The sequence below is a fragment of the Botrytis porri genome, assembly GCF_014898465.1.
Source record: "Botrytis porri strain MUCL 3234 chromosome Unknown BPOR_002, whole genome shotgun sequence".
NCBI classification, from domain to species: Eukaryota; Fungi; Ascomycota; class Leotiomycetes; order Helotiales; family Sclerotiniaceae; genus Botrytis; species Botrytis porri.
This window is the reverse complement of record NW_024066076.1, coordinates 134141-153285: the sequence shown is the minus strand read 5'-3', so window position 1 is coordinate 153285 and position 19145 is coordinate 134141. Positions and strand designations below refer to the sequence as shown.

General features: G+C 39.9%; 4 protein-coding genes across 4 annotated transcripts; 1 reads left to right on the top strand and 3 right to left on the bottom strand.

The window, feature by feature from the left end:
* Positions 1-615: 615 nt before the first annotated feature.
* On the bottom strand, positions 616-5883 carry EAF01_001132 (uncharacterized protein; the record flags this gene model as incomplete). The annotated part of the gene is made up of 6 exons (XM_038909382.1): positions 616-3404; positions 3469-4398; positions 4665-4701; positions 4751-5323; positions 5383-5781; positions 5881-5883. 6 exons carry the CDS (start codon positions 5881-5883, stop codon positions 616-618), a joined length of 4731 nt encoding a protein of 1576 aa, XP_038774194.1.
* A 2357-nt stretch (positions 5884-8240) lies between these two features.
* On the bottom strand, positions 8241-9254 carry EAF01_001131 (uncharacterized protein; the record flags this gene model as incomplete). Its single annotated transcript, XM_038909381.1, has 1 exon — positions 8241-9254. One exon carries the CDS (start codon positions 9252-9254, stop codon positions 8241-8243), a length of 1014 nt encoding a protein of 337 aa, XP_038774193.1.
* A 3347-nt stretch (positions 9255-12601) lies between these two features.
* Positions 12602-13776, top strand: EAF01_001130 (uncharacterized protein; the record flags this gene model as incomplete). The annotated part of the gene is made up of 2 exons (XM_038909380.1): positions 12602-13012; positions 13069-13776. The coding sequence occupies 2 exons, from the start codon at positions 12602-12604 to the stop codon at positions 13774-13776; spliced, it is 1119 nt and encodes a 372-aa protein (XP_038774192.1).
* Positions 13777-14721: 945 nt separating this feature from the next.
* On the bottom strand, positions 14722-15918 carry EAF01_001129 (uncharacterized protein; the record flags this gene model as incomplete). Its single annotated transcript, XM_038909379.1, has 1 exon — positions 14722-15918. One exon carries the CDS (start codon positions 15916-15918, stop codon positions 14722-14724), a length of 1197 nt encoding a protein of 398 aa, XP_038774191.1.
* Positions 15919-19145: the final 3227 nt, after the last annotated feature.

The window sequence follows — 19145 nt, the reverse complement described above, 5'->3', positions numbered from 1 at the left end:
TAAATCTCCAACAAAATAAAAAATGTGAGATAAAAAATAGAACACATATTCATATCAATATCCAGGGTATCATACAAATTCTTCATAAACATCCTCATAAATATACACTGCCAGCCAGCCTAGCACTCCATCGACTTCCTCTTTCATCTTCCCTCCTAAATTTCTCTTCCCATATTCCTAACATTCACACTTTTCATTCCCTTCATCCCTTTGTATCTTTCGTATCAGGCTATGCTATTCTATCCATATAAAAATGCTATAAAGATGCAACCTATTCCTTCTTTTCCATGCTATGGTCGTGCTATCACCATCCCATTTCATGCTATTATCATTTCCATATCCATTGCCATCACATCCATACTATCCGGTATGTGTACATCTCCGTACACGCAGACCCACCCACCCCACCTATCCCGAGTTCTCTCCGTGGTATATCTATGCTATATAATATATGGTATATCCTATGCCCTGTGCCCTATGCCCTGTCCTATTCTATGCTATGCCGTTCCTTGCCTTGCCTTGCCAAAACTCCATAATAATACCGATGTGATGCAATCAATACAACATAAGAAGAAAATAATCGACAACCCCCAACCCAACCCTCAATCTACCCCATCATCGACTCCTACTCCTCCTTACCCCATACCAACCCCTCCCATCCCCATTCCCCCTCACCCCAGCCCCCACCCCCCCTGTCCGAATCCCCAATCCCGTCTCCCCAAACTCAATCACGTTCCCTCTCTCACCACTCCAATTCCTCTGCGCCTGCAACCTCTGTGATAGTGGTATTCCCAAATCTCCAAATTCGACGACTCTTCCCCCTCCAACCACTAAGCCTCCACTTCCACTACTTCCTCCTCGTGTCATTGGTGGGGCTTGGAGTTCTGTGTCCCCTATTCCCCTGGGATTTGCATTTGCATCTCCATGCGCGAATTCCCCACAACCCATCTCCGGACTCGGATAAATAAAACTCAAATCCATCACTCTCCTCTCCTCACTTTGATTCTGCCCCATGTAACCCATCTGACTTCCACTCCCACTTCCACCCGTCCCCATCCTCGGACTAAAATTCGGCGCCAAAGGATTAAACGTTCTCGGAATCCTCGCTTGCGACGAACCATATTGATTTCCTGCCTGTCCCAATCTCTGCAACTCCCTTTCCCTCCCCTGATTTCCATACAAAATCCTCGCAGCATCATCACCCACGACCGCCCGCGCAAAAGCTAATCTTGGGCTTTTTCTTACCATTCCCCTCTCGCGATCTTGGTGGGGTGCGTGGTTGAGATAATGAGTTGAAGAGGAAATTTGATAACTAATCTGCGGACTCATAATCTGTGCGGTGACGCGAGGAGAAAAGGGAAGTTGGGGGAGGGGTTCTGTTTCGGCGAGAGAGGTACGGCGTTGTTTGGTTGCGGAGGTGGAGGTTGAGCAGGGATGAGGGGAAGGGCGGGGGAGGGAGATGGTGGAGTGCGTTGATTGACCCGAAGGGTTGCGGGAGAGGGGTTGAGATGTGTAGCCGGATTCTTGGGGGGAGGTACGAGAGGTGGTTATACTAGTTGTATCGGAGTGAGAGAATTCGGGACGCCCGGGGTAGTATGTTGAAGGGGTTGGTCGATATTGCGAAGGAAGAAGATTGGGTGAGGATATTGATTGGAAGTGGGTTGGTCGAAGTAGATGATGGGGATTCTGAGGATTGCCTTGATTTGGAATTGGATTGTTCATCGAGTTATGTATTGAGTTAGGATAAGATTGTGAATCCCAACTTGGATAATCGTGTGGTAGGTCCCTCTTTAGCGATGGCGACAGTGATGTGTATGGTATTGAAGATCTTGCGATAGGAGGTGGACCTGTCATGATCGGATAAATATTGTCAAAAGGGTCCGGTATTGGTTTGAAACTATCTTGACTGTTATTCGTGATTGACGTGTTATACATGTTGCTACTAGTCGCAGAATATGGTTGTCGATAATACAGATCCGGTGTATGAGGATATGGTGGCATACGTGTATAAGGTACGTGTGGTTGTGGTGGTTGAGACTCTGTATCATGAGGAATACGTTGTAAAGCAGCAACAGCTGTTGTTGTTTCTGGGTATCCAAGGTTCGATGTCGTATCACTAAAGTTCTCTTCAGTGCCATGTCTTGAAGCTGTATCTCTCGTTGGACCAGAAACAGCTGATGCATAAGTTGGAGTCCTAGTGATAAGATTGGTTTCCGTCAATTTATGCGTAGGTGCTCTTCGATTTTGAATAGGGCCACCTCCCCGAACTGGGGGTGGACTCGATTTACTGATATGAGCGAGTGCTACTCTAGCACTAGATTGACCAGATAAAGTACCACGAGATTGTGGTCGAATAGCAGGTTGTTGTAATTCACCATGTGCTGTAACACTGGTCACACGTGGATCAGAAACCCCTCCAGGAGTCATTGAACGAAAAGAACCCGCACGATTACGGTATCTTCTTGATTCCTGAGCGCGAATGGTTCTATGAAGATCAAGCTTTGGAGCCGTAACTCTTGATCGTCGAGGCTTGACAACTTCCCATGGGCCACCAGGGCTTTCAGGTGAACTAGCTAGAGGTGCCGAAGGCTTTGGCGGCTGTAGTGTCATAGTAGAACCTTCTAGTTCACTATCATATCCAGTGTCTTCCTTGGGTAGCTGAGGCGGAAATCGAATTTGTTTGATATTTTCCACCTGTTGAAGGAAATCGGGATCATGAACCAGACTTTTAGGAGATTCAATATGAGGTCCAAGAACCCAAGGAGAACCATCACAAAATTTATCCGCAGGTGTTTCCGCATCGGCACCGGTGTCAGATGAGCTACCCGTCCGATCAAATATCGAAGTTTGGAATGCTTCTGGTTGACCTCCAGCAATTACGTGAGAAGATTCCGGAGTGCGTCGTTGGATTTCACTTCTGATTGCAGTTAATACATCATCCAACATGATACAAGTCGCATCCGGATCTAAAGTCTCTTTTTTGTGATGCTTGATATATTCCTTCTTGTGTCTCTCAAGATGACTTTGAAGTCTCATTCCATGGATTTCATAAAGTCGATAGTCTTCGACGAGTCCAGTGCGTGTTCTTTGTGTGATACGATCGTTTGCTTGTTCGAATGAGTAGCAAAAAACTGAAATGGCTCGATCAAGCCACATTGGTAATTCTTTTTTCGCATGCAAAGTATCTACAAAAAATCCTTGGACGACACTATGTAGCCTAATAACATCGATATCATCCGACAACAAATCTCTGCTACCTTTTGAAGTTTGTGAAGAACTAAGTGAGGCTTCGTGTTCGTTCCGGTCTATTAAAGCGAATTTGTTCAATACTTTGAATGTATTATTCAATGATCTACCAGTAATGGGCTCACTGGCTCTGATAGGAACATCCAGTGCATCCAAGCCTAATGATAATATTAGTACAGATAGATATCTATGAAGAGATCGATGTGCGTATGATGCACTTACCTAGTGCAATCATTTCAACAGGGAGATGTTGACTGAAGAAGCACAATATATGTATCAGATTGAGAGTTTCATAAGCACCTAACTTTTCCAATTGTTCAACAACCGATGTGAAAGCCTGAAGCTCTCTCAATCCCTTTGGCGCCGATGCATAAGATCTAGCATATCTTGCAAGTGGTTCATCTGTAGCTTTCAATCGTTGAGCAACGACATGGATAACTACAGGTAGGAATTGCATTGCCTGAACCAATTCCATGGAATATCTGAGGTCATCTTGCACATACGGCTCCTTCTTGTCCAATTCTCGTAATAGAAGATGTTGAGCTTCTCTCGCGGAAAGTGCTGGTAATTTCAAAACCTGTGGGTTCATAAAATGATGGTCGCCGCTGACAGACTTCTCCGTTGATGTATAGATGATACTAGTGTTGATACTATCGGGAATAAATCTTCGTAAGCTATCATCAAAGTGCATACCGTCCAGTATTAAAAGCCAGTGATGTCGATGATTTAACCACTTTTTGACCAATTTGATAAATTGATCAGGATTGTCGAGAACTTTTGGATCCTCATTAACCATCGAAGGTTTCAAAGCTGCCTTTTTCGCAATTTGCCAGAATCCTGCCGTAATTTCCTGCTTACTCTTTGCTCGAATCCAGAAAACACCACCGGGAAATTCGTGTCTATATTCGAATGCATACTGTCGAGCCAAATGTGTCTTGCCACCACCAGGCATACTCTGAATCAAAACCGCACATGAACCTTGAGATCTTCTCTGTTCATCAAAGAGCATTCTATGCATTTCAGCCAACTGTTCTCGGCGACCCACAAATATGGAATTGGGACGAAATCCAGGTGGTTTGATAAAATATTCTGCACTATCGTCTGACATATTGGGCTCAAGACTTGCAATAGTTTGTAGTGAATTCGATAAATCTACGGAACCAAACAAATCAGCTTCCGCCAACAAGATAAAAAATCACAATGCAAAGCTCCCATGACCAAAAAAATATGAAAAGAAAATATCATCTCAACGCCTGAGGTACAGATGATAGAGAACCTTGGCGATTAACTTCAACGATCCGCCATCTCAAAATCTTCCTCCTCAACTTCCGACACCTCATAATCAAAAATAGGTCTCGCTCGTGGAGACTCAGTCAACACAGGTTGAGGATTACTCGGAGAGCTACCATGGTACATACCCTGGGGTTGTTTTGGCGTTTCCGGCGCTAAAGATGGCTACGATTTTGTTAGTGAATTTCCTGGGCCAAAATCATAGAGGGCGTACATCTTCAAATTGTCCTCTAAGCTCTCTGATTTGGGCTTCTGTTTCCTCGGATCGTTTCTTTTTCTCATGTCTCCAGCGAGCACGAATTACTGGGGAAGCTTCCAAAGCCCATGTCTTGATTTTGGTCGAGACATTCATGTAACCTGGTGCTCTTTTGCTTTCATATTTGCACATGCCACTGTGTGTAGCCTCAATACCAAAGTAGGAAACATCTGGAAGAAGAGGACTGGCGGAAGTCTGATCAACGATAAAAGCTTTCGTGCCTTTGAAATCCGTCTTCAAACTTTCATGTGCCATACAAATCTTGAAGCGTTGATAAATGTCGAGAAAGTGAAGATTGATATTGGCAAGTGTTTCATTATTTGTCGTCAAAGTTTTGATGAGAATCGATTCCGAATCCATAGCTTTCTTCGGCATTAAAGCCGATACCATTCCTTGGAAAATCAATCCCCATTTTGCCGGGTCAGCTCCCGTATGAGGAGTACCGAGAAATATAATACCGAACGTCGAGACAGCAATGGAACGAATCTCGTCATTGCTCTTTCCTTGATAATCGTGGGAAATTTCCAGTGCCTAAGATGCCTTAGTATTAATAAAATTATGGGGATAGCCAGTCCAGTGGTGTTACTCACTCGTTTTACCAAGATACCACCCAAACTATGCGCAACCCAAATGATTGGGTTTTCTTCGGCCTCTTCGCTCTTCCTCTCTAGCGCCAAACTAGAAACTAAACTTTGTGCATGTTCGTGTATCCTGTCGTGCGAGGCTGATTTCTCTGCAAAAGCTACCACATCCGCATTGTATCCATAGACGAGTATCCGAACCTTTGCAGATTTGTTTGGATCTTTGGAGCTGAAGGTAACTGGGAGAAGAGCCGTGGGCCAGAAGATACCATTCTTAGCAGTCCACGTATGCTGTGGGTGACCGTTCAATCCATGAACCAGTACCACATCTACTTCAGCTTGGGGATGTGCATAGACTTCTGTGACTTCGAAGCGATTGATTTCATTGGGGTTTATAGCGGATCCATCCTGCCAGAGCACCAAATCAGCCCAAGAATTCTGAGATCCCTGCTGGTCCCTTACAGACGGGAAGAATGTTGGAATCTGGGGAAGGAATTGATCACTTACCATGTCGAGATCTTCGTTGGTCCGCGATGAAGCTCGAGTTCAATCGTATGGTTGCATATATAAGCATGAAAGAGTGAAGACTTATATAGACGAATGAAGGATGGAATCACAAAAGTAAGTAAAGTGTCGTGAACACTTGGAAAAGTAAGCCTGCGGACGCAAAGTATCGGAGACGTCTGCCTGACTCGATTGACGTACCCAGGGCATATAAGTTCTCGGTGTATATGAATATAAATGTACCCGTGAAGATTGTGGCACGCGCTAATGGAGGTTGGGGTGTTAGTCACACGGGGGAAGAAAAGTATATACGACGCCACAAGAACAACATTTATTTAGTTCGAGACATGATTGCTGCCATGTCGTAATAGATATATACTTTTCGTCGTGAGCGATTTGAAAGAGGGCGAGAAGTTGGATAATGGTGGGATGGATGTGAAAACATTTTGAGGAATATTGAAGTCAGCTGGTGACATGGGATGAAAGACAAGGTATAGGTATAGTAGGTAGAGTGATTGACTAGGGTTGGAGATGGAATAGGGTATAGTTTCTGGGGGTATCAGATTCATCAATAGGGCTACCGGTGGCTATGGAATCGAGTCGAGATGTCATAATAGCTTTAATAGGGTTAAAAAGGGTTAAAAAGGGTTAATAAAGTTATTAAGAGAAGGCTTAGCATTTTTACTAAAACTCCCCTCCGCATATTATATTTCCACCTAAATGCCCTTCCCCAATCATTTGGCCCTATTATCCCCATTCGCAAACCACCCTCGCCATCTCACACCTTTAACTCTAAAAATGGCGAATTTTGTGGAAAGGATGGAAGACGCTTGTAGGGTTTATTACGGGTACGGGTAGGTACTTTGTACATCCAATCCTAGATGGTAATTCTTTACCTGCGGGATGGCGCCGTAATTGCATCAGCATTGGTATCGGTGTCAGCGTCAGCATTATTATTGTCAGTACTTATCTGGAATTATGTATCAGGGGAATTATGAGAAATTCATATAAATCCTTAAAAATAAATATAATCTCTCGACTACCATAGATATTTGTTACCTACGAAAGAACTCAAATACAATAGAGAACGACTCAGATATGCTATCAAAACTATCAATGACATACCTACATCATCCGAAACATTCATTCACATTCGTAGCACTCACTATAAGACGAATAAAGACGCCGTCAAATGTTAGATATACCTAGTACCGGTGTTCTGATGTCAATCTAGTAATTTATACCAAGTATCGCAAGGACAGTCGATACAATCTTAAGATCATGTGAATATAGAGGAAACTCTTTCTTTCCCCTTGGATAATTCTCACTCATCGCCGGGACTCATTCACCTATAGCTTGATTGAATGATCACAATAACAGTCACAGTTCGTCCGACATATGCGCGTTTATAATGCTGCGCTTCAAGATGAGTAGGTACGCCACGAATGCTACTCGAATAGATTCCTACTAGTTAATCTTATTATTAGCCGACTAGATATATCCGGATCCAGATTAGTAGCGGATAGATACAGTACCGTCATGGAAAATTATATTCATATACCGGTACTCACTGTTACTAGAACGACGGTAACACTAACAGCTTATTAGTTATCATTTCAGTACCTATATCAATTAGACTATGATATCAATAAGCTGAGTGATCTTGTAACATAAGAAAGTATTTTGTGGAATTTCTAGAATAGCTACCTAGTATCTATGACAAACCAAATCCTCCTACCACCAGATACCCCAAACATATTCATCGAGGCGCATGCTGTGAAGATCTTGGGAGATATATACCTGGGGCCAATACGTAAAGGAGGCAAATCGCGTGAAATGGCGGTCAAAGTTCTACCTAGAGGAATGTGACCTAATCAAGGCATATAGTACTCTGGGGCTTCGTCATCCAAATCTGCCCTACAGTATTCACATTATGCGTTCACAAGTGACAAGTGACATTTATGAGGCTCAAAGTTTCAATAAGTGTGATTTGTCCATAAGTATTTTAGCACCGGCACTTTCCTCTCCATCTATATGCCCTAGTTGCCCTAAACCATACAAGCTTTTAAACTCTATTCGTTTTCTCGGCGAAATTACCGCGTTGACCTTGATAGGTTGTACTGGCGGCAAAGTCAAGTGAGACATTTGACATTTAGTGAGTATTGTGAAGAGTCAACTTTTTAACACATGCATGTTCTTTTCCCTTCAAAGATCTTCATACTTCCGCACGGTTTGGAAATCTTGTGATGAGTTGCAGCTGACTTCTGCTTCTCTGATATGGTACAAATCGTATAGCATGATAAGTATTAAAGGAGCTTCCGAAAGTATGATGACAACCACCTTTTTCAACAAATTCCTTTGGATTAAGTTCTCGGTGCCAACATTAGGACGTACTCTCTTGTACTGTGACCAAACTGTATCATGTCCTTATCCATCAACTCAACATATCGACTCGCATCGATCGGATTTTTGTTCATCATCGTACCATTCGCAGATTCGAGATCGATCAAGTATGGCTTGACTTTACGAATCTTATCTCCAAATTCGTTCATCTTCTCCGTGGCTTTGAACTGTATGACGGCATGTTGTTTGCTGATACTTGGATGTTCCGCAACTAAATCCACCACGGCACGTTCTCGACCAACAAGCCAGCAACTCTTTGCACTCAAATCAATGGTTTCGATGATGTCGGCGCCTTTAAACACAAAAAGTCTCCAATCATCTTTAGATGGGGGCTTGCATGCTTCAGGTGGTTCGTGATACTTTAGAACTATATAATTTCCATCCGCCTGTGTAATTGTATTTGAAGCTGCTGCTAAAACTCCCGTGTGTCCCAAATTCGGCTTCTCTTTTTCTGGTATTGGCTCGTCTCCGGTGGTTACAAGAGCCGTTGAGGATGGATCTTTTTTCGATTGGAACGATGCAGCTTGGGATGGTAGCGGACCGTTTTGTTTTCGAGATACTACCGACTTCGTGGGTGGTTCCAGCGACCCGATATTGTCGTTGTCCTTTTCATCCTTAATTCGTCTTCGGTCTCGAGATCTATCTCTTCTTCTGCGATGTGAATCTCGATCATCCTTTCGTCGAGGACTGCGCGATCTTCTGCGATGTGAATTTCGATTGTCTCTTTGTCGGGAGGAATTTGAATCAACTGGACTACGCGACCTTCTGTGAGATCTCACTTTCTCTTCATATTTATCTCTCGTGCCTCTAGAACGATCATCATGCCTGTCGGAACGAGTAGATCCCCGGTCAGCCTCTCTCTCTCTCCTGCGCCTCCTCCGCCTTCTTTCTTCTTCGGAATCTGTTGAGGGGGACCTAGAATATCGCCGTGAAGAATAATCCTTCTGACGATTCGAGCTTTCAGGCGAGTCCATATTATTTGATTAATGGAGTGACTGAATTGTTGAAGAAAAATAAAAACGAGAAACAAAATCAAATGATAGATAATGAAGATAACGTGGTTTATCATCGAGTGGCCCATATCATCGAGTAGCCCACTTTTATTTCAATTTACACTTTCAAATCTATATTATTCAACAATAATTGAATCAATTAATTAAAACTATTAAGAATCTAATAATTTAGAATCTATTATATTATTTTGGTAGATTCTTGTATTATATTCTATCTTTCTATATTTATTATAATATTGATTAGAAAATACTTTTTTATTAGAATTCCCCTTTTTTTAATGCTTATTATGTTGAATTTAAATATCAATTTTTTATTAAGATAATATATCAAGAGTCTTTTATTTAATAAACACTTTTCCTTAATATAATTAAGTTTTTTTTGTATATTGATATTTACTTAATACCTTATTTGTTATTCCAAATGTACGATTTTTTGTATTTAAAAGTGTATTCTTATAAACTAATCTCTCTATACTTTTAATTAGAATTAATATAGTTTTAAATATAGGTATAGAAAAGCTTAATTAATAACAAGTTATTCAAGATTTAATTAATATTGATTGAGAAAGAGCTTTTATTAGGTTATAAAGAGTTTAAGAGATTCATTAATCTAGATCGAAAAAGGGGGGGGGGGTAGATATATGAATTTAAATATCTAATTTCGAGAGTATAGTTTTAAAATTAAATAGAATTAAACCTGTTCTTCGGAATCCTGATTTTATATTCTGAAATGTAATTGATTTCTTATATACAATTCTAAAAGCTATAAAGAATTCAATCTTTGAAATATAATTAATATATGTCTTAATAAATCTATCAATTTGATTACTATATGAACATTTTAGATTGCTAAAATAACTAATATTAAATGATTAAATTAAATGATTTAAATATAGTAGTAAATGTAAATATATAATATTATTCTCTTTATAGTATATTTGAAAACCTATTAATTTGTAGTTTTTATACTTATTTAGTATTAATATTCAATATTTGCTCTTTCTTTAATTCTTAATATACTTATTAAAGTGTTTCAATCATTCTAAATCTGTCTTATTATTCGTCTACCTATTAGATATAGATTTAATAATCTATTCTATAGGAAGATTCGTTTCAATATATCAATTAAAGAGATAAACTTATTCTTGAACTATTAGAAATGAGGGAATAGTTTTATTCTCTTTATTTCTATATATTATTGCTATAGCTTATTCTTAATTACCTAGTTGTACTATCTTACTTTTGTTATTTCGTTTAGTATTAGTTATTATTATTGTTATATATATAATCCCTATTATAAAGCCTGTTTCATTAAAATTATAGAAATCTCTATCCAAAATATTATATTTCACTCGCATATTTACAATTAATTGAAATCATTCTTTAAAAAGTTTAGAATCCTTATAAAAAGCTTTTTGAAAATTATAAATATAACTAAAACATATCTTTAATTTAATTCAATACTTTACAAATCAATATGCCTAAAGCTTTCTAATGTATTTTGTATTTCTCGATTTGAGAATATCATTTATTATATCTTTTATATTCTTTAATTTAAATAGAAATCCTTTTAAATCTATATCAAGTATATATTAAATAATCATCTTTTCTTTTAATTTTATAATTTTATAATGATTTGCTTGAGTTTTTATATAAAGAGATAAACCTTTTATTTTATATTAAAAAATTATATAAGGAATATTATAGAGTATAATAATCTTTTAAATACTTAATTTTTTATCTTTATAAATAGTTTCAATAATGAGTATACAAGCTTCTTAATTATTCGAATTCATTATAGATTATTGATAAAATGTGTATTAAAAGAGATAGATATAAATTGAGGTGAAAGTGAGCCACTCGATGATATAGGCTATTCGATGATAAACCATGTTACCGATAAGTACCTATGATTGTGGATGTAAATCAAGCTTACCACCATTATTTGTACCTATCGTCTACCGTATCTTTAGTCGGTATGGTATGAGCGCCCACATCTGAACTTCAACCTTTCTGCTTCATGCTTAATTCGAACAGCAAGTATCTTCGACCATGAATCCTTCGGATTTTCAAAATGGACATTCTCCTGAACACCACCTCGACCACCTCTGTAGGGATTCACCCAAATTTCACACCTTTTCCCTCTCAATGTCAAGCTGTCCCAGATACCGTCAGCTCATGTTACTCCAAGCTCATGTCACTCACTTCATGATATGATATAGTACGGCACGATACGATACGATGTGATTGTTTGTGTTCTCTTTCGTTATACAATGTTTGTTTGCTTCTCTTCCTTCACCAACAACGATGATATATAATCCAAAGAAATCCGGTTCATGCAAATCTAACAGTTATACATATACATATGCAACGAATAGGATCATGTGGACGCCATCATCCAACTCCAAGACTTCCTGATCCATCCTGTTCTATTTTCGATACTCGAGATACGTTCACCATTGATTTGAGAACTGTCATTGAATACTTGGTTCTACCATACCTTTACAAAGAATACACTTAGGATGTAGCTCAGAGTGCATTGCAGGACCTGAAACTCTCCTCGAAAATCGATTACAAGGTGTCCTTTCTCCGTATTCCAATTCTCTTGTTTGATCTCTTTCATTGTTATCGTCTGCTTCCAATCGCGTCTTTTTCTCTTCTCTAATATTACTTGTTCTTGCTTTACTTCCGAGCCTTTCTACTGCGCCGTAAGCGTTGGTTATCGCGTTTGGTTGGATGTAGTGGTGACCAGATAAGCGACCGCCCCCATGGCGGTTACGAAAGTTTTTATGTCTTTTATGATTCGTCTGCATAATTTGAATCGACGCTTTTTCATCTGTTTCAGGTTACGGTGTTAAATCGAGTGGTTCATGATGACTCTTACCATTGAGGCACGAGGCCGCAGCAGCGTTGCCGCATACTCGCACACTTCAAATGATTGATCGAGGCGTCCAGCTCGACTCAAAATAATAATAATGTGAGATGGGGTCCAATCCTACAATATTTATATATCTATTTGGCCATGGCCTAGCCTCAGCCCTTGGATCTAAGCCTGCTTTGATTACAATTCAATCTTTTTGAGGCCAGTTTTCAACGTGAAAATCAACTGTCGTTTAAATTTTACGTCGCATGGGAATTCATTTGGCACTTACCCGACCGGATCTTTCTTCGGGTTTCTCGGATGAATTACTTGTACAAGAGTTTCCCGTATCAAGTTTTTCTCAACCTTTGGCACTGAGGTTTACCTCTTGCTTGGGTCAACACTTTTTTTAGTTACTTGTGAATACCTCTAAAAAAGACGTGGAATTATGCCTCATGTTGTCTCTCAAATGCAGCCAAGGGAAAGGCCCCAACAAACGTCTAACTCAAAACGAGTAATGATCAAGAATGTAGTTTCTCAAGATGACCTTCGACTGTCTACTTCTCCTCGTCGTCGAAATGCAAATGGCCCAACTCCTACCTTGAGTTTGCTCGTTACCCCACAAGGTGCTTGGAACTTTACACCAGGTCGACAACATTCAAAACAATTCTCTCCTGATAGAATGACACCTATATCTGCAGTCGATTCCGTTTTCGAATTATCTTCTGCAGCTACAAATGCTTCCCCAAATTCAGCCACATCGTCATTTATTGCTGAACTTGAAGACACTTCTCCTAGTGCTGTCAAACTTCAAAAAGTCAATATGGATCCGAAGTCTCCACTCAGTCCTACACGTTCCGTAAGTTCTTCATTGAAATGCTTTTTCATATCATCAATACTCATTCATATTCTCAGTTACATGCAGCTACTGCCATTGACGCTATCAATGACTTTGAGGCAGAGAATAGGCGTCTTCTCGAGCGGGCTATTGCCGCCGAAAGTGTGGCAAAGTTATTGGAGGAGCAAAATCTCGATCTCCGAAGAAAAGTCAACTATTGTTTGGAACAACATAGACCAAAGACTGCACCAGCTCAGAGAACCTCACAAGACTTACGCAAGCGCAAGACTGCATACATCACAACAACACCTCTATCCGCTTTCAACACTATGATGGATCATGTGGAGGCTGAGTATTCACCACCTCCTATTAATGATACACCCACACCATTACCTCGACGAAAATCATCGTTTCCATCAGAATCACTGGTTTCACATCAAGGTGAACTTACGCCAAACAGATTTGGTCCCAGTGGTTTTATTCCTTCGCGGCGACCTCCTCCAATTCCAGAGGGTAAAAAGGTTTCTGCATCAAAAGATCAAAGTCGTCGTCGTGATACATTGAAAAAGGACCCGAGCACTCCAAAAACAACACGTTTTAATAGTCGAATGACAAAAATCTCTTTGTCGGATGCAACTCTTAGATCCAAACCATTACCATGGGCTCCATCGGCAATTCCAGGTATGGTCGAGATTGGCAGTACATATGAAGATGCTTCCCCTAAGTCTCAATTAAGACCGAAGAAAAGTTTCGCAAAATTCTTCAGAAAAGCAAAGAAGGAATAATGAATGAGTAGTGTTCATGTTCACACACTTTTTATTTGTCGATAATACCAATGGGGAATTTATCGGGATGTTTTATCATACATCTCCAGACGTTTTGGACTTTTAATGTGTATATAGCTTATGAATGATGAATGTGGTATATATGGAGTAATTGACTATCTGGTATTTATCCGCGGAATCGGGGCTTTGTATGGACTTTTCAGAATGAGGAATGGTGGTTGAGTAATAATATACTTTTCCTCTCATATTTATCGTTTATTGTCTATGTGTGTTTAAAATTACTTGGTATTTCATTTCAGATTTCTATTTTTCATTCTCTTTTTTCTCTCCGAAGATGGGAGATTTTTAACAACATCTTTTGCGATGAAGAAAATTGCATGATGAGGGGGTGCAAAGTGCCTCTGCAAGTTATGAGGGTCTAACTTTCGGATGCATACGATAGTCTGTATTTTTATTCGATATACCGAAGGAAATAAAGTGGCATATCCCATGGACACTAATGCAAGTGGGGGGGTATGAAAATCAGGAAAGAATCGTGAGGATGAAAATGGTGGCGAGAAGTGATGAGTTCAATGAGTGTATGTGGAACTGAGTAAGATCAAAAATCCTCATCATTCGTTGATGGTTTCACGAGGGAAAGTTCCATGGACGTTCATTGTACATTAAACATGCCACAATGAGAGAATTGGTAGAGTTTCAATGATAGGAAATTGATTATCTTACAATCTATATATAACAATCTGTTGATGTATCTAGATATCCTTCATACCATCATATTTTCCAAGCTTTTCTGAACGCTGACCTTGGATCCTTTCATCCGTATTGCCATACTCTTTTTTTCATACAAGATATTTATAACTGTAAACTTTTGACCCTCTTTTCTATATGCCCATTCTCTTTCCATTAAGTCCTTCATCCAGTGACTCCCCCCTCCTTTTCAACCTCCTAGTAACCCCAAAAGCCTTCCGAACTACTAGAAAAATTATCGCATTCATCTCTTGATTGAGAACCTCCATTCACTCTCTTCATCTGCCTATCCCTTCTACTCGCCTCATCCAGAATCTTTTTATCCCCAGCATACTGATCTCGCTCATTACTAATAATCCTATCAACATCACCCCAATCCTCATCATCCGGACTCATCTCCCTATCCCTCTTCCCCTCATCCCGAGTATTCGGATCATCTGCCGCCGTCGCCCACGGTAGACCTGCAGTCCACGAAGAGGGTTCTTGGCCCGGGATTGTCATTGGTGCAGTGGTCGCATTGGACATTGTGAGGAAATCCGGGGGAAGAGGAGGACTGCGTAATCGTCTTGGGGGATTAGATTTATTGAGACGGGAGGGTCGAGAGGCAGATGCGGCGAATTGGATCACTGCTGGTTTCTTGGAAGTGGGTGGGCGGCGGATGGGTCGTGGGAGGTTGCCGAATACTACTTTACGACGGTTAGGTGGGGTTGGGTGGGTGGAGTGGGCGGTTTCCGATTCAGGTTCAGTGTGGTGGACATTGATCGTTTTGGTCGTTTTGGTGGGTTTGGAGGGTTCGGTGATTTTGGTAGCTTTGGCTTTGGTAGCTTGAGTAGCTTTGGTAGCATTGATACCTCTGTTAGCCCTTGTAGCATTGATATGCTCCCTATTCTCGGTCCTCCCGGTCGAAGAAACTGGACGTCCATTCTCCTCAGCCTCATACGGAGAAATCTCATCAAAAGTATGATAACCAAAAGAGGTTCTTCGTATTATCAATCGTTCGAGTTCCCCATCTGATTCGTAATTACACTGCTGTTGAAGCTCGGCTGTGTAAAGTTCACGAATGTAGTAGACAAAGTAAATGAGGGAGAAGAGCGCGAAGCAAGACATGATGAAGAATAAGGTAAAGAGTGCGGTCCTTGTTGCTATGTCTAACACCTGGTTGGTTGCAGAGACTGTGCTCAGAGTTTGGTTTGGGAAGAAAGATCTGGCGTGGATTCTTTGGAATTGAGGGGGTAGGGTGGACGCAGAAGGGTAGGATGATTGAGTTGGGTGAGTTGATTGAGTCGGATAGGAAAGGGAAAGTGGTGGAGAGACGAAGATAGTATCCGAGAAGGTAGCTCCTGGCGGGAGGGTACTATCTCCGAATCTGCCGTCGGTAATCATCTTTGTGATCATTTTAACGATGTTGAGGTGGTATTTAGATGGTGTTCGGTGATGACGTTGTGGTGATATCGGGATAGGTGATGTCTATCTGTTTATAAGATATGATATATAGGGATATGATAAGAAGTAAATGGTGTGCAATGAGATGAATATGATGTTTCTACGTATTCAGGATACTCTGATGATATTCTCGGTGCGATGCTTTTTCGTGCGATGTGTAGGAAAATATTTTCAAGGGCAGGAATACATTTTCAATTATTTTTTTCTTTTAAAGGTTCAATATGAGCATCATAATGAACTAATTTCCTACTTTTCTCTCTAGACATGCGCCAGTGTCTGTTAAGTACAATACTAATGACGATTAACATTACTTATCTACTGTTAGTAACTGTAATTGAAGCCCATATCAGAATATCAGTGGTTGTAATGATGACATCTAGAAGCTTGTCAGGCTTAGTACATAGTTTAATTTATTTGATCGGTAAAATGGGGAAGAATTGTGGGGTATAAGTTGAGCTACTCTCGCTTAACCCCCCTTTAGTCTTGGAGCGAGTGCTGTTGAAGCCATGCTAGGTTGGACTATATCACGTGATTTGCTTATAGAACGTCGGGCTAGACACAACTATTGGGAACTGGGTTTTGTATATGTGGTCTTTCCAAAATTTGATTGGAATTTCGTTCCCGGCTTATAGCTGGAAAAAAAAATCAGGTTTTGCAAGTGGTTGAATTCTGAGTTTTGATGATTGTAGGTCACTTTTATGCTCCACCTACACTTCTAACATATCTGACATACAGTGCTTTCCTTACGACGTTCCGGTTTACTCACCCATGTCTTATGATAAAAACCGGATTTTTGTTTGGATGAGGCTTCTACCGATATAAATTCTAACTTATCTCCATGTACCATAATAACTACTGCTAAATTTGTCTCCTCTCTGAAATTTCCTGCCCAGAGGCTTCAAGGGAAAAGTGAAAATCCAAATCTCAAACCTCAAACCTCAAAGCGCAACCCCATCCCGGATTCTGATCACCGATGTTTCTGAATTTAAAAAAACGCATAAATACGTCGAGAATATATTTAATTCATTTGTAGAGATGTTTCGTGGAAATCAAAATCGCGCGCTTATTTTCTGAGGGCCAAGGTAAATATCTCAGAAATCAATCCAACACTCTGCCTATTCGAGGTATTAGCAGTCATTCATGGTATCAAATAGATTCGTTTGAATTGAAGTGAAGAGTCTCGACATACTTTGAAAATTCTAGGCCTAGCAATTGACCCATTGAACGCATCTAATCGAAAGCAAAATCTTATGCTTGAGGATATACGGTAAAAGAACACTCAATTTTCGAAATCGTAGAATCAATTAATTGCTCTATATTCACCAAATAGTCTGATGGATGTCAGTGATATATTTCGATAGAGATGTGAAAGTTTCTGACCTTTCAATAAATTCCTGCCGCCGTTTCAAAGTAGTAGTAGTAGTAAATTCTTAATCGATTCAGTCTATCTATAGCTACGTTTCAAAGTATAACCATAGTTTTCAAAACATTTTCAGCACTATTGCAGTACTGCTTTTTGAAAGTTCAGTATCTCATTCCATGATCATTCCATAATTTTCCAGATTTTCGAGTGCAGTCAGACGGAGATCTCGGAGTCTTAAAAGATCAAAATATGACTCCAATGACTTATCTTCAATATCGTCGGCAATTGCAGGATCCAATCCAGCCTGGACTTTTCTCCAATATATATCATCTATGACTTGGAGATCCTGGTCTATCCAAGCTTCGATAAAGTCACAATCCATTTTACCATCCAATTTGGTACGAACCCTCGCGAGTCTTTTTTCAAACTCCCTTTATTTATACTCTTCTTCGAGCTCGTGAGCTAGACGTAACTAAACGCTGGCATACTCATAGCCAGGCACACATCTAGGGAGCCATCCAGAAAACTCAACCGAACCATATAACATTTCTTCAAAGTGCTCTCCTAACATTTTGAAATGAATAAGATATTCGAGTACGGCTAGAGTGAATACCATAGACCCAAAGATTACATCACGGTATCTTATAGAATCTCCCCAAAGAATTGAAAGGCTTTTATAAAAAACAATGCCCATTGAAAAGAAGCTTATCAAAAACGTTCGATATTGATGACAACCCTTCCAACCCTTTGATTGGTAGTAGACGTGCTGGATGAATTCATAAATCATCCAGAAAAGCACAAAAGGTAAAATGTAACTTAAATGGTTTATTGTTATGAATATTTCTCTACAGAAATTTTCACTAAAACCCAAATTCCGTAGTTGGCACATGGTTGTTGAGAATAAATTATTTGAAGATGAGATGGATACCTTGAGATTATACAAGAAGTGAAGATGGCCTGAATTTTGATGTACAGTAACCATGAGCATGAGCAAGGCTAAGTCTCCTCATGTGATGGATGGGTATAATTAGGAATCTATAATTAACGCTTTTATTGAGTAGTGAGTAAGACTAGAGATTATCTCCCAAACTTAGAAATACTATGTTGAAAGTCTTGGTGCCAGGTGTCATACTGTACCTAATACTACTACTGTCTTTTAAGCAAACTTCTAGTAAAGGACAGTTCTTTTAATCTATCATTTTCATCTGTCTCACGTCTACCACTAGAATTGATCACAGCTCAGAGCGGTAGACCATATATGATGAGAATTTTTGAAAGGTCACATCTTTTTCGACGGCTGATGATGAGCTGCTCATTTCTAGATAATTAGCCTGAAGTCACAAAAATCTCCAGCCCCTCATGATTGACTTGCACAATGAGAAATATAGCTTTGGCAACTTCCATTTCGGCGAGTAACAATGATAGACGCTACCTTGTCTCTATATTCGAAGCCTGTACAAGAACTTGGCAATTGACAGCCTTTGAAATGTGTTAATTCGAAGTCACTGCTAAAATTATACTGATTCCCTGCTAGGAAGCCAAATTTGACTTCTTGATGATCACACGTCCATTTTTTTTTTCAAACACACACATGAGCAGAGAATGTATGGATGACCATAACTGCCACATACTAAAAATTAGCACCGGTGAAAATTCTTTCTCTTTAAATAATGACTTTTCCGACCACCTTCAAATCGTAAGTTCGAAAAACTGCATCTTCAAGGTGATTAAATAATCCTCAATCATCCAACATCGTAAGTATTCCCCCGGGTTAAATGATGAAAAGGTCTAATCATTAAAAAGTTCGACTTTCAAA